This window comes from Carcharodon carcharias, chromosome 15 (genome assembly GCF_017639515.1).
Source record: "Carcharodon carcharias isolate sCarCar2 chromosome 15, sCarCar2.pri, whole genome shotgun sequence".
NCBI classification, from domain to species: domain Eukaryota; kingdom Metazoa; phylum Chordata; class Chondrichthyes; order Lamniformes; family Lamnidae; genus Carcharodon; species Carcharodon carcharias.
The window spans coordinates 26,159,252-26,172,139 of record NC_054481.1 but is presented as its reverse complement, the minus strand read 5'-3'; the positions used below and the strand labels follow the sequence as shown (position 1 = coordinate 26,172,139).

Here is a 12,888-nt window from a genome sequence, read left to right as displayed (position 1 = left end):
TAATGAGACATTTTCTTATAATTTTAATTTGTACCAATGCCATAACATATTGTCTATTGTATTTTTTAACCTATTTAAAAAGTATTGGTGTCTAAGACAATCAATTCCAAAAATTTATCATATACTAAAAATCATTTAGGGAAAGTTTATCTACATTTAAATCTAAAGGAATTGGAACAACTGGGAAAATATAAGCATTTCCCAATTATATTTTAGTAGCCCCAGCCAGTTAAAATTTAAATTATCCAATTAATTATGGCATTGCTACTAAACACTGAAAGAATATTAAAGGGTAACTTTACCTTCGCTTTTTTATGATGCACATTATATTCTATTTTTAAAGAAAACTTAGTAACAAGAAATTACATAGGTACATTTATATAGCATCTTTCATGACCTTAGGTCAGTGCAAAGTGCTTTACAGTGAACAAAATACTTCTGGACTGTAGTCACTGCTCTAATTTAGGAACACGAAGACAAATTTGTGCACAAAGTTCCCATAAATGGCATCATGATAACTAGATAATCTACATTTAGTGATGTTGACTGAGGGATAAACATTGTTCAGAACACAGGATAAATCCACTGCTCTTCTTTAAAATAATGCCATTTCACATCCACCTGAGGTGGCAAACGGTTTCCCGATTTAACATCTTATCCAAAAGATTTTACCTCCAACAGTACAGCACAGCATTCCTTCAGTACTACATTGAGTGCGTCAGCCTAGACTTGCTGTGCTGAAGTCTCTGGATTGGATTTGAACCCATCAGAGGAGAGTGCTACCCACTGACCTACGGCTGATCGGTTCTCAGTTCACGGAAATTTTTTTCTTCAACACCTGGAATTAGTCCAGTCAAAAAGAAAAACAACTGCAGATATAAGTTAAAATACCCCAAAGCTTTAAGTTACACCGGAGGCTAGTTTATAGTGAGCCGCTAACATTAACAGTTGGGTTTTGTGGCAGCGCCTGAAGCTGGATTCCTAAACTTGGTTTTACCAACTGCTACTTCCATCAATATTCCAATACTTGAAAGGATATAACTACTGTTTCTAATCTGTCAAATGTTCACCAAAGAACAAAAAAATTGGAAGCATAAGCCAGTTAAGAGGGTTAATGCATAAACTAAGTTATAAAGATCACTGAGATAAAGACAAAAAACTGCGGATGCTGGAAATCCAAAACAAAAACAGAATTACCTGGAAAAACTCAGCAGGTCTGGCAGCATCGGCGGAGAAGAAAAGAGTTGACGTTTCGAGTCCTCATGACCCTTCGACAGAACTAGGTAAATCCCAGGAAGGGGTGAAATATAAGCTGGTTTAAGGTGTTCGGGGGGGGGGGGGGGGTTTGGGTGGGGGGAGAGAAGTGGAGGGGGGTGGTGTGGTTGTAGGCAAAAGCAGTGATAGAAGCAGATCATCAAAAGATGTCACAGAGAGCAGAACAAAAGAACACATAGGTGTTGAAGTTGGTGATATTATCTAAATGAATGTGCTAATTAAGAATATGTTTCCAGAAACATGATAGGGTCCCCCTTGTCCTCACTTATCACCCCACCAGCCTCCGCATTCAAAGGATCATCCTCCGCCATTTCCGCCAACTCCAGCATGATGCCACTACCAAACACATCTTCCCTTCACCTCCACTGTCGGCATTCCGTAGGGATCGTTCCCTCCGGGACACCCTGGTCCACTCCTCCATCACCCCCTACTCCCCAACCCCCACCTATGGCACCACCCCATGCCCACGCAAAAGATGTAACACCTGTCCCTTCACTTCCTCTCTCCTCACCGTCCAAGGGCCCAAACACTCCTTTCAAGTGAAGCAACATTTCACTTGCATTTCCCCCAACTTAGTCTACTGCATTCGTTGCTCCCAATGCGGTGCGGTCTCCTCTACATTGGAGAGACCAAACGTAAACTGGGCGACCGCTTTGCAGAACACCTGCGGTCTGTCCGCAAGAATGACCCAAACCTCCCTGTCGCTTGCCATTTTAACACTCCACCCTGCTCTCTTGCCCACATGTCTGTCCTTGGCTTGCTGCATTGTTCCAGTGAAGCTCAACGCAAACTGGAGGAACAACACCTCATCTTCCGACTAGGCACTTTACAGCCTTCCGGACTGAATATTGAATTCAGCAACTTTAGGTCTTGACCTCCCTCCTCCATCCCCACCCCCTTTCTGTTTCTTCCCCTTTCCTTTTATTTTTTTTTTCAATAAATTATACAGATTCTTCTTTTTCCCACCTATTTCCATTATTTTTAAATATTTTAAAATCTTTTATGCTCCCCCCACCCCCACTAGAGCTATACCTTGAGTGCCCAACCATCCATTCTTAATTAGCACATTCGTTTAGATAATATCACCAACTTCGACACCTATGTGTTCTTTTGTTCTGCTGTCCGTGACATCTTTTGATGATCTGCTGCTATCACTGCTTTTGCCTGCAACCACACCACCCCCCTCCAATTCTCTCCCCCCCGCCCCCCACCCCCACCCCCACCACCTTAAACCAGCTTATATTTCACCCCTTCCTGGGATTTACCTAGTTCTGTCGAAGGGTCATGAGGACTCGAAACGTCAACTCTTAATTTAATCATGTAAATCTCTAAGCAGAAAACAGAATGCTTCCTTTCACATTGAAAATTTTCCCCTTCAGTTAGATAGTCTAGATAAGCAGAAGTCAGTATCAATACTCACCATTTTTTAAAGTCATTACAATTTTAACATGATAATTTTTAGACCACCTTGCACAAACAGTTGTAAATTTCAAACTCCTACTCAGTTTCTAACTAGTCTCATTGTATAACTGCATTCCTAAAAGATGTGATTTAAAGACTCAGTTGACAAGCAGAGAAATTGGCTTGCTGTCAATTTAGGGTTTGCTTTCACTGTGCCACAATTATGTGAAAATTGAGCTGTGTGGGGGTGGGAGAGGAGGAGAGGGAAGAGGAGGAGGATATATTACATTAGTGCAGGGAATGAAACATATGAATTAGGAGCAGGAGTAGGCCATTTGGCTCCTTGAGCCTGCTCCGCCATTCAAGAAGATCATGGCTGATCAAATTTGAACCTCAACTTCACATTCCTGCCTATTTCTGATAACCTTTCATCCCCTTGTTTATAAAACACCCAAATTCTTTAAATATCCATTAAGTTAATCATCACAAGTAATCTCTTTAGGCTGTCACAAAGTTAAGAAATCCTGTGATGGGTTACTTGCTTTGTAATTCCTACAAATAGCAAGTAGATTGATTTCAATGTTTAATATCTTTATGGGGGTAAAATGGAAGGCACAAATCAGATGTTAAAATATACTCTGGGGTAATGCATCGTAACGGCCCTATCATTAAATACTTTCACACAAAGATGACCAGCGACAGAGAAAGCAGGCTTTCTCTGATGTCTAGATATTATAGATTCTAACAAATAGCGTATTCCTACAGTCAATCTTAATAATGCTATAAAGATGGTCCAACCAGAAAGCCATCATCTGGGCAAAGTGTTTTAATTTAAAAGCTAAATACTGCGGACGCTGGAAATCTAGAACAAAAACAAAAATACCTGGAAAAACTCAGCAGGTCTGACAGCATCTGGGGAGAGGAACACAGTTAACATTTTGAGTCCGAATGACTCTTCATCCGAACTAAGGAAAAATAGAAAAGAGGTGAAATATAAGCTGGTTTAAAGGCCGGGGCTAGGGGGTGGGGGGGGGTGTGTGTGTGTGTGTGTGTGTGTGTGTGTGTGTGTGTGTGTGTGTGTGTGTGTGTGTGTGTGTGTGTGTGTGTGTGTGTGTGTGTGTGTGTGTGTGTGTGTGTGTGTGTGTGTGTGTGTGTGTGGTGGTGGTACAGGTAGAGCTGGATAGAGGGTCAATGATAGGTGGAGATTGCCGAAAGATGTCATAGACAAAAGAACAGAGAGGTGTTTGACGGTTCTGATATTATCTAAGGAATGTGCCAATGGTGACATTAATGGTAGAAAGCAGGACAAGCAAGGTACAGATAGCCCTAGTGAGGGTGGGGGGGGGGGCGGGGTTGGGAAATCGAAATAGGCTAAAAGGTAGAGATAAAACAATGGATGGAAATAAATTTAAAAATAATGGAAGTAGCTGGGAAAAGAAAGATATATATAAATTATTGGAAAAGGGGGGGATCAGAAAGGGAGTGGGGATGGAGGAGAGAGTTCACGATCTAAAGTTGTTGAACTCAATATTCAGTCCGGAAGGTTGTAAAGTGCCTTGTCGGAAGATGAGGTGCTGTTCCTCCAGTTTGCCTTGAGCTTCACTGGAACATTGCAGCAGGCCAAGGACGGACATGTGGGCATGAGAGCAGGGTGGTGTGTTGAAATGGCAAGCGACAGGGAAGTCTGGGTCATGCTTGCGGACAGACCAAAGGTGTTCCGCAAAGCGGTCACCCACTCTGCGTTTGGTCTCTCCAATGTATAGGAAACCGCATTGGGAGCAACAAATGCAGTAGACTAAATTGAGGGAAGTGCAAGTGAAATGCTGCCTCACTGGCCCTCTGTCCAGCTCTACCTGTCCCACTCCCCCTTAAACCAGCTTATATTTCACCTCTTTTCTATTTTTCCTTAGTTCTGATGAAAAGTCATTCGGACTCGAAACGTTAACTGTGTTTTAATTTTAAGTTTGATTATGAGGATACTCTCCGATAAATACTTGAAAGGAATGGCCATTGAAAGGTTTTATCCTGGATTTTTAAAAAATTCTCTTTTAATACCAATATTACTAAATGAAAGATGGCAAAAGTCCTGTGTGCCTATCATCTGTACTTGCTGACCTACACTGGCTCCCAGTCAAACAACTTGAATTTAAATTTTCATTCTTGTTTTCGAATCCATCCATGCCCTCACCTTGCCCTCACCTTCTCCCCCCCCCACCCCCCCACCCCCAAGTGTAGCCCTTTAATCTTCCCAGATATCTGTGCTTTTCTAATTCTGACCTTTTTAACCAAATTTAATCGCTCCACCATTGATGGCCACACTTTCAGTTGCCTAGGCTTGAATAACCTCCCTGCACCTCCATACCTTGCTTTCCTCCTTTAAAACATTCCTTCAAACCTCTTTGGCCAAACTTTTGGTCATCTGACCTAATATCTCCTTATGTGGCTCAGTGTCATATTTTGTTTTCTTATGCTGCTGTGAAGTACCTTGGGATATTTTACTACTTTAAAGGAGTTTTATAAATATAAATATTCAAGAAGAGAAACGAGTCCAATAATACAGGAGTCTCCTTGCTGCCTATCACAGGAAAGATCATTGCAAGGATCCTCCTCAATTGCCTCCTCCCAGTGGTTGAACAGCTCCTTCCAGAGTCACAACACAGTTTTGGCCCATCCAGAGACACCATAGACATGATCCTCACTGCACAGTAAATCCAAGGGACAGCACCAACTGCTGTACATGGCCTTTGCAACCTCATTAAAACCACTGTCAACTGTGAAGTCTTATGGCTTGGCCTCCTCAAATTTGGCTGCCCTCAGGAATTTGTCACAATCCTCCACCTACTCCACCATGACATGCAAGCCATGATCCTCACCAGAACCACCACAGGCCCTACCTCAGTGAATATTGAGGTCAAACAAGAATGTATCATCACACCAACCCTCTACCTTCCTGTAGCAATATTGCAACTCACCTACAGCAAATTACTCACAGGCATGGAGATAGTTTACAGATCATACAGGAAACTGTTCAATCTATGCCACCTTCAATGCAAAACCAAAATCACTCCAACTTCAGTCACTGAGCTTCAGTATGCAGATGATTGTTGTGTGCACTCACTCAGAAACTGAGCTCCTGGTCATTGTCAACTAATTCGCTGAAGCATATGAGAAAATTGGCCTTTCACTGAACATCCGGAAAACTAAGCTCCATGGGGTGGGACATGTCATTCATATGCCTGATAACAGACTCCTGAAGCAACTGTTCTACTTGGAACTTAGTTGCGGCAGGCAGGAGATTCCCAGGAGGATAACTTTAGGGATGTCTTCAAAGCATTTCTGAAGAGGCCAATCATCCCTGCAGACTCATGAGTGTCCCTGGCTTGTGACCATCCAAAATGGAAAAGGCACCGAACACATTGAGAGACTTCATTGGGAACATGCAGAAGCGAAGTCAAGACATTGGAGAGGGTGCACAAATCTCTCGACAACTCATCTGCCCGACCCTCCAAGCACTACCTGTCCGCATGTGGTGGAGTTTGCTGATGGCGTATTGGACTTATTAGCCATCTCTGAGCTCAATGACCAGAATGGAAGCCAGTCATTTTTGATCCTGAGGGACTAAACCAAGAAGATGGATATACAAATAAGTTGCTATTGTTTTGCTTGTTTAAAGTTTAACCCTTCAGGACTGATAATTCATGGCGAAAATGAGAAACAAAAATATATTGCTTGGGCAAAACAAATGACGACTATAATAAAGAGATTTTACTGGAGAGCTACTCTATTATATTACATCTAATTGAATTGTGGATATTTAATCTTTAAAGAGTAGCTTGTTTGCTGGATAAATAAGTCTTTAAAAAAGATTTGCAGATTTTACAAGGGTATTCTGACTCACTAATTATACAATAGAAATTAAGTAATTCCTATGATTAGGAAGCCCTACTCAAATAAACTTTGATCATATCCTGCAAACAGAGGGAGTAACATTATGGAATGAGCACACTAAATGTGCATAACCTCCAGCGAGATTATACATTAAAGAAAAATCAGATTAATAAACTATAAAAGTTAGACCATTGGTAACATATGGAACACCAAGCAGTAACAACATAGAGAAATAAGCACAGGTTCACCATCCATGTAAATCTGACTGAACAATCTTCAACAGAAGAATTTCCTTATAGTTATGGTAAGGCTATTGCCAGTAATATTTTAATCAATAAAATGTTTTGCTGATAAATGAATATTGAGTAACACTATCACCATGTCCCAGCTTTCTGATTGATTCCTGATAAGAAAAGGAAAGATAATACCACCTGGCTAGCATGGACCAATCAGATTCCTGACTCATAAGGAAATAAACCAGTCACACAAGTCCAACTCATGGAATCCATCCAGCTCTATTGAGGCTCCTTCACTATCAGTAAACAATACCACAAGGAACTTAATAAGTGAAAAGAACTGTCCAAAGAGGTTCTTATTATGCTTAATTTGGCAGTAAAATATGAAACTAATTTTTCAACAAACAATTCAGAAATAATTGATCTGATTATTTTGTTTGTAAAATAAAGGCAGAAATGTGAAATATTGACCTGGTGGTTACGGTTGTTCTATTAAGTTGTCTTTCACCATTATCCAGGATGAACAGCAAATACCAAGTGCTTATATATAAAAGATTGAAATTTATTTTCGATATAGCTGAACTACCAGAGATGTGTAAATGAGCTAACGCTATCACCAGTTATGTATGAGGAGAATAACTAGCCTACAGCAATAACAATAAGTTACCTAACTGTAGTCATGAGTTGAATACTTTGAAACCAAATTGTTGCCTATTTTAGAAGGAGCTTGTTAGGGGCTGGGGAAATCTGGCAAAGTAATTTAAGTTTTGATTGGAGCAAAACACAATGCGCCAACTGCTTAGTGTCTGTCAGTGCTAGCATGTCACCTCTGAACCAGAAGGTCAAGGGTTTGTGTCCCATTCTAGAGTCTTGACAACAAAATCCATTTGCGCACAATCAAGACCCACAAACAGCAATGAGATACATGATCAGATAATCTCTTTTTAGCAGTCTTGGTTGAGTGGCAAATGCTGGCCAGGGCACCAGCAGAATAGTACTGCTATTCTTTGGGACTTTTTATATATACTTGAATAGGCAGGGTCTTGGTTTAATGCTTCATCTGAAGGGCAACATCCCTAACAGTAGAGCACTTCTCAGGATTGCACTGAAGTGCCATCCAGGATAATGTGTTAAAGACTCTGAAAATGGGGATTGAACACATGGGCCAGGATTTCCTGGTCGGCGAGTGGGGGGTGGGGACTGCTCGCTGACGTGTAAAATGATGCGCAGTGACGTCAGGCGGAACTCCCGACGTCATCGCGCCCCATTTAAATTTTCAGGTAGGCGGGGGCTCAGCAGAATCAGCTGTGCGCCTGCCGACCTGTCAATGGCCAATTCAGACCATTGACAGAGTCATTAAACTAATTAATGGACCTGCCCATCAAACCTTAAGATTGGCAGGCAGGCCAGGAGCCCTGGTGGGCATTAGAAAAGGCATGAAACTTCATCCACGTGTAGGCTGAGGTTTCATGTAGGTTTTAAAAAAATGTAATTAAATTGCATGTAAAAATTATGGATATGTTCCAACTCATGTGACAATGTCACATGTGAGGGGGCATGTCAGGGTTTTTTTTTCTCTGTTTTTCAGATTTTTAATTGTACAGGTGATCTCCCTGAGGCAGCACTTAGCCTCAGGGAGATGAGTGTGCTCTTTTGTGCGCCCACGTAAAATGTTGGCACGCTCTTCAACTTCCCCCCGACAGGGGGAAAATTTTGCCCATGAACTTTTGACTCAATGTTGGAAATATACGGTAGGTCTGTCAAGGGTTGAAGATTTGCATTTTCCTTTCTTTAAAAAAATCTTACATTTATTTTGGATATCCAGAAATGTTTGTTGTTAATAACTTAGGTTGCAATATTTACTATTATAATTATATGCCATTATAAAGTGTAGGGCAAAAAAAAAAGTCTTAAAATATCTACCCTATTAGTCATCTCTCAGCAGATTAGATGAATTGGGTAGGGCCCATAATAAAGCATATTGTATGTGTTATGTGAAAAGAATCTATCCTGTATTTTCCAATTAAATGAACTCACAATACTATCAAAAACATACCGGGTTTTTACTTTCAGATTTTCATGCAAATATAGATTTCCCCTGCATAATTTCTCTACTGTCTTCAAAGTATAACCAAGATTTCATATATAAAAATTCTTTTGCACTTTACCCTGAGCCCACCACAAATTTAAACTTTACATATGTGACCTGAGGTGCCATGGTACATAAACTTTCAGCCCTTATTTTAAAGTATGCTTCATATGGTGCAGTTCATTTATTTTATCTGAAGGTAGTTGGGAATTACTTTGTTAATACTGCAGCGTAGGTGCTATTTCTTAAAAAGCAATACATCAAAAAACATATTGCTGTTTGTTGATTCTGTTCAATACTAGTGCTCATTATTGAGTATTCTTTTTGAAATATTACCGTGGAATAACTGGAAGTTGCTTATGTTTGTCTGAAAGCACATAATGTATCTGAAACAGAAATACAAACATGCATGATTACTAGCCAACAATTTAATTCAGTTCAAATGTTGTAAACACCTAGAGCGAAATTCAGTTTATTACAGTTATTTGGACCATGAGATTAGATTACAACCTTGAAACATTCCCTCTTATCATTTATAACAGTTTCCACTACACAGGGGACCTTATTTCATCAGTTTTCCTCCTAGTACCAATGACTATCAGTGTTCGCTATGTCCTTGATGTGCAATGAAGCTCACACAAGATTAATAAATGTGACATGACCACTGAAGGCTTGAAAGTGATCTGCAGTGGATTACTCGACAATTCTGTGTCCAATATGTGTCACATAGTAATAAATAGTGAATTGTGCCCTCAAAGATGAGAGAGCACTTAGCAGGCTAATTATATAGAAAAGGAAAAATAGCTTTAGACTGTCAAAATCTAAATATGAAACATTTGCAATTGGGACAAGAAAATATTCCTTTTAGAGTATAAAAATAGCATGGAATGAGTGAAGATCTTTTTGTAATAAGATTTTTCATTCCATAGACAGCATGCTCTTAGTTCCACTATGAACTCTACTGAACCCTTTTACATAGAACCCATTTGGACTGATTACTCTTATGTGGTGTTTATAATCCACAATAGTCCCCTCCCATTCAAACTACCTCATCTCAGCCTTTCAGCATCTTTCTACTCTCTTTTATCTCATGTACTCAAAAATATTTGCCTCAACCACTTCCTGTGGTAGTGAATACCATTTTATATGGCACCATGCTGATTAATCTCCCGAGAAAGTTCTGTGAGGTTGTTCCTGCTTTCCTCCCACAAAGGAAAATACACTGAGACACACCAAACGCTTCAGAATAATTAAGCTTTATATCATCATTATCCAGCCTACAGAGCCTTCTATAGAAAAATCGCATAATTTTAGTTCAGGAACCATCATGATTCACATGTCATTTCATAAAACGTTAACAGCACTAAAGCAGGCCATTTCACCTAACAGATTGGCACAGGTGCTTTTCTCTGCTAGTCACTAAATCTAAACCCTTTCTCCTGCTTGTTCCGATCCTTTAGTTTTATTTGGCAAGATATTCCATAATCTAACCACCAAAATAATTAATTAATCTCTATCCTCTCCTTGAATTCTTTTTGTGATCAGCTTGGGTGTTGATGTTTACATTGTCTAACTGTTGCATAACACACAAGAATCAGGGATAATTGGAGGCACAACACCAATGATGCTGTTCAACTAATATAGGTGCTAATTAGAAAATGTCTCCTTCAAAATTCAACTCTTTATTTAAATAAAGGATTGAAAGTACAGTAAGACTCCCCTTTGCTCCTGTTTAATGCACTTGCTGTAGTTCCATTTAGAAACTAGGTACAATGTGTATGTTCAGACAAAATAATCCAAATTTAAATAACAGTATCACAGCTCTGGATAAAAATCCAGTCAGGAATTCACCGCAATGATGCTTAGTGACAAATGCCACTAGCCACACCATCCTCCAGTGACAAGTTCATATCACAATTTGCTGGTCAAGATAATTTCAATGTGTTGCAGTGAACGTAACAGCAACTCAGAAGTAGTACAGAAAATGGATATGTCTGCAACAGTGGGAAAAGTATTCTCTCCTAAAACAGCTCACCTCAAATTTCAGCCATAGTACACCGAGAGGCTGGAAACTCTAAATCCCCTCGGTTGTATGCTTGACATGGAATGTATATTGTAAATATCAAGAGTACTGAAACTGTATTGAGGCACCTCAGAGTAGGACATGCTGTTTGGAGAAAAGTTGAATTTTATTGCACTTTCTGTATAGATTTTGGGAAAAAATGGTTGCAAAGGAAATGCTTTCTGTAACAATTAACACAGTTAAACTAATTACCTGATAAATAGCAATGCAATGCATATTTTAAATTCAACGGCCCAGAATTTGTTACAAAATAATCTTGCATGGTTTTTTTTTAACATCTTGCATGGTTTTAACAGTATATGCAGGTCACAACGATTTATTGAAAACAGGTGAAATGCAGCAACAGAAATCAATGCAACTGCCAATCACTGGATACAATATAAAGAGTAAATAGAGTCATACAGCATACAGCACAGAGAAAGGTAACTTAATAATAACAAACTGCCTAGGGGATGGGATGCATCTGAGTACACATGATTGACCAAAGGCAAAAACTGAGTGAAGCTGAACTACTGAAGTCAAGACAAGCACAGCCTCACGATTCTTTAAAATCAGTTTAAATCAGATTTGTCTAATCAACAACGCTGTTAAGGTCCTGGACAGTTTTCCAAAGTGGAAAGTGTTTTCAAGGCCAATAAAATTGCAAAGAAGTGATGTAAATATTATACAATTAAATTATTAATTTAAGGTGTTGAGCATTTTGTTGGGCTACTGTTTATAATCAGCAGTGTGAAAACAATGTCATCCCTTCCTGTGCTTATACTAACTAAAATCCCGAGTGAGCCGTCTCAAACATGAGCTGACCGATACTGAAACAGCAGTCAGCACAGGGGGATTCCAACCCCGCCACCACCCCACATCAGACCTGTTAATCTGGAAGATAAATAATTACTTTTTTTAATCAGTGCCTTCAGTCCAATTGAATGGATCACACATATGGTCTTAATATTTGAGCCAGTTTATTCAAATTAAGGTTTATTTACAGTATTAATGCTCTGCATTTCAAAACCAAAATATTCATGACTTTTCCTGTTCCTGTGATTATACCAAGAATATTGAGACCTCTCATGAGATTCATTAATCATCTAAAGCACAGTAATGATCACACTAACATTCACTCAGCAAACTTGGTCTGAGCTAAGTACTGTACCTGGTACAGAGGGATCTGGGGGTTCATCTTTGAAGGTGACAGGATTGAGAAAGTAGTTAGCAAAGCATTTGGGATTTGGGTTTCATTAAAAGAGGTTCAAAAGCAAAGAGGTTATGCTTAACCTTTATAAAGCTCTGGTTAGGCTATAACTATAGTATTTTGTCACCGCACTTTAGGGAGGGTCTGAGAGTCCTTGAGAGGGTGCAGAGGAGATTTACCAGAATGGTTCCAGGGATATGGGATTTTAGCTATAAGATTAGGTAGGAGAAGCTGGGGTTGTTCTCCTTAGAGCTTGAGGGGTGATGTAATGGTGGTGCATAAGATTTTGGCAAGTTTAGATCAGATACACAAAGTAGTAGTTCCCATTAGCTGATGGCGCAAGGACAAGGTGATGCAGATTTAAAGTTTTGGGCAAGAAATGCAGGGGGATGAAGAGCGTTTTTTATGCAGCAAGTGCTAAGACCTGCAGCTTGCTGCCTTGTTGTAAGGGTGGTGGAAGCGGAGATGATCAATGATTTCCAAAGAAAACAGGATAGGCACCTGGAGGAAATAAACTTGCAGAGCAATGGGGATAGAATGGAGGAACAGGACGGACAGGATTGCACTACAGAGAGCCGGCAAGGACTTGATGGGCCAAATAGCCTCCTCCTGTGCCAAAATGACTGACTGATTTTAGTGGGAAGCAGAGCTATGATAATTAGCTGTTCAACTTTATCAACAAGAGTCTGTGAAGCAGTGCAAATTTTCAAATTGTGGAATGGTGTAG

The 12,888-nt window shown here is 39.9% G+C and overlaps 1 protein-coding gene across 4 annotated transcripts in view; it reads right to left on the bottom strand.

The window, feature by feature from the left end:
* The window catches only part of baiap2l1a (BAR/IMD domain containing adaptor protein 2 like 1a), a 166,874-nt gene that overhangs the window by 113,588 nt on the left and 40,398 nt on the right, over positions 1-12,888 (bottom strand). The window contains exons 1-2 of one of the 4 annotated variants that reach the window (XM_041206419.1): positions 10,925-10,951; positions 9,226-9,275 (exon numbers count right to left, since the gene is read on the bottom strand). The exons of 2 other annotated variants lie outside the window; for them this stretch is intronic. In XM_041206419.1, the coding sequence (XP_041062353.1) occupies positions 9,226-9,268 (43 nt within the window). In that variant the 5' untranslated portion in view covers positions 9,269-9,275; positions 10,925-10,951. Of the gene's footprint in view, positions 1-9,225; positions 9,276-10,924; positions 10,952-12,888 lie in introns of those variants that run through there. One more of the 4 variants, XM_041206418.1, reaches the window with a different exon arrangement.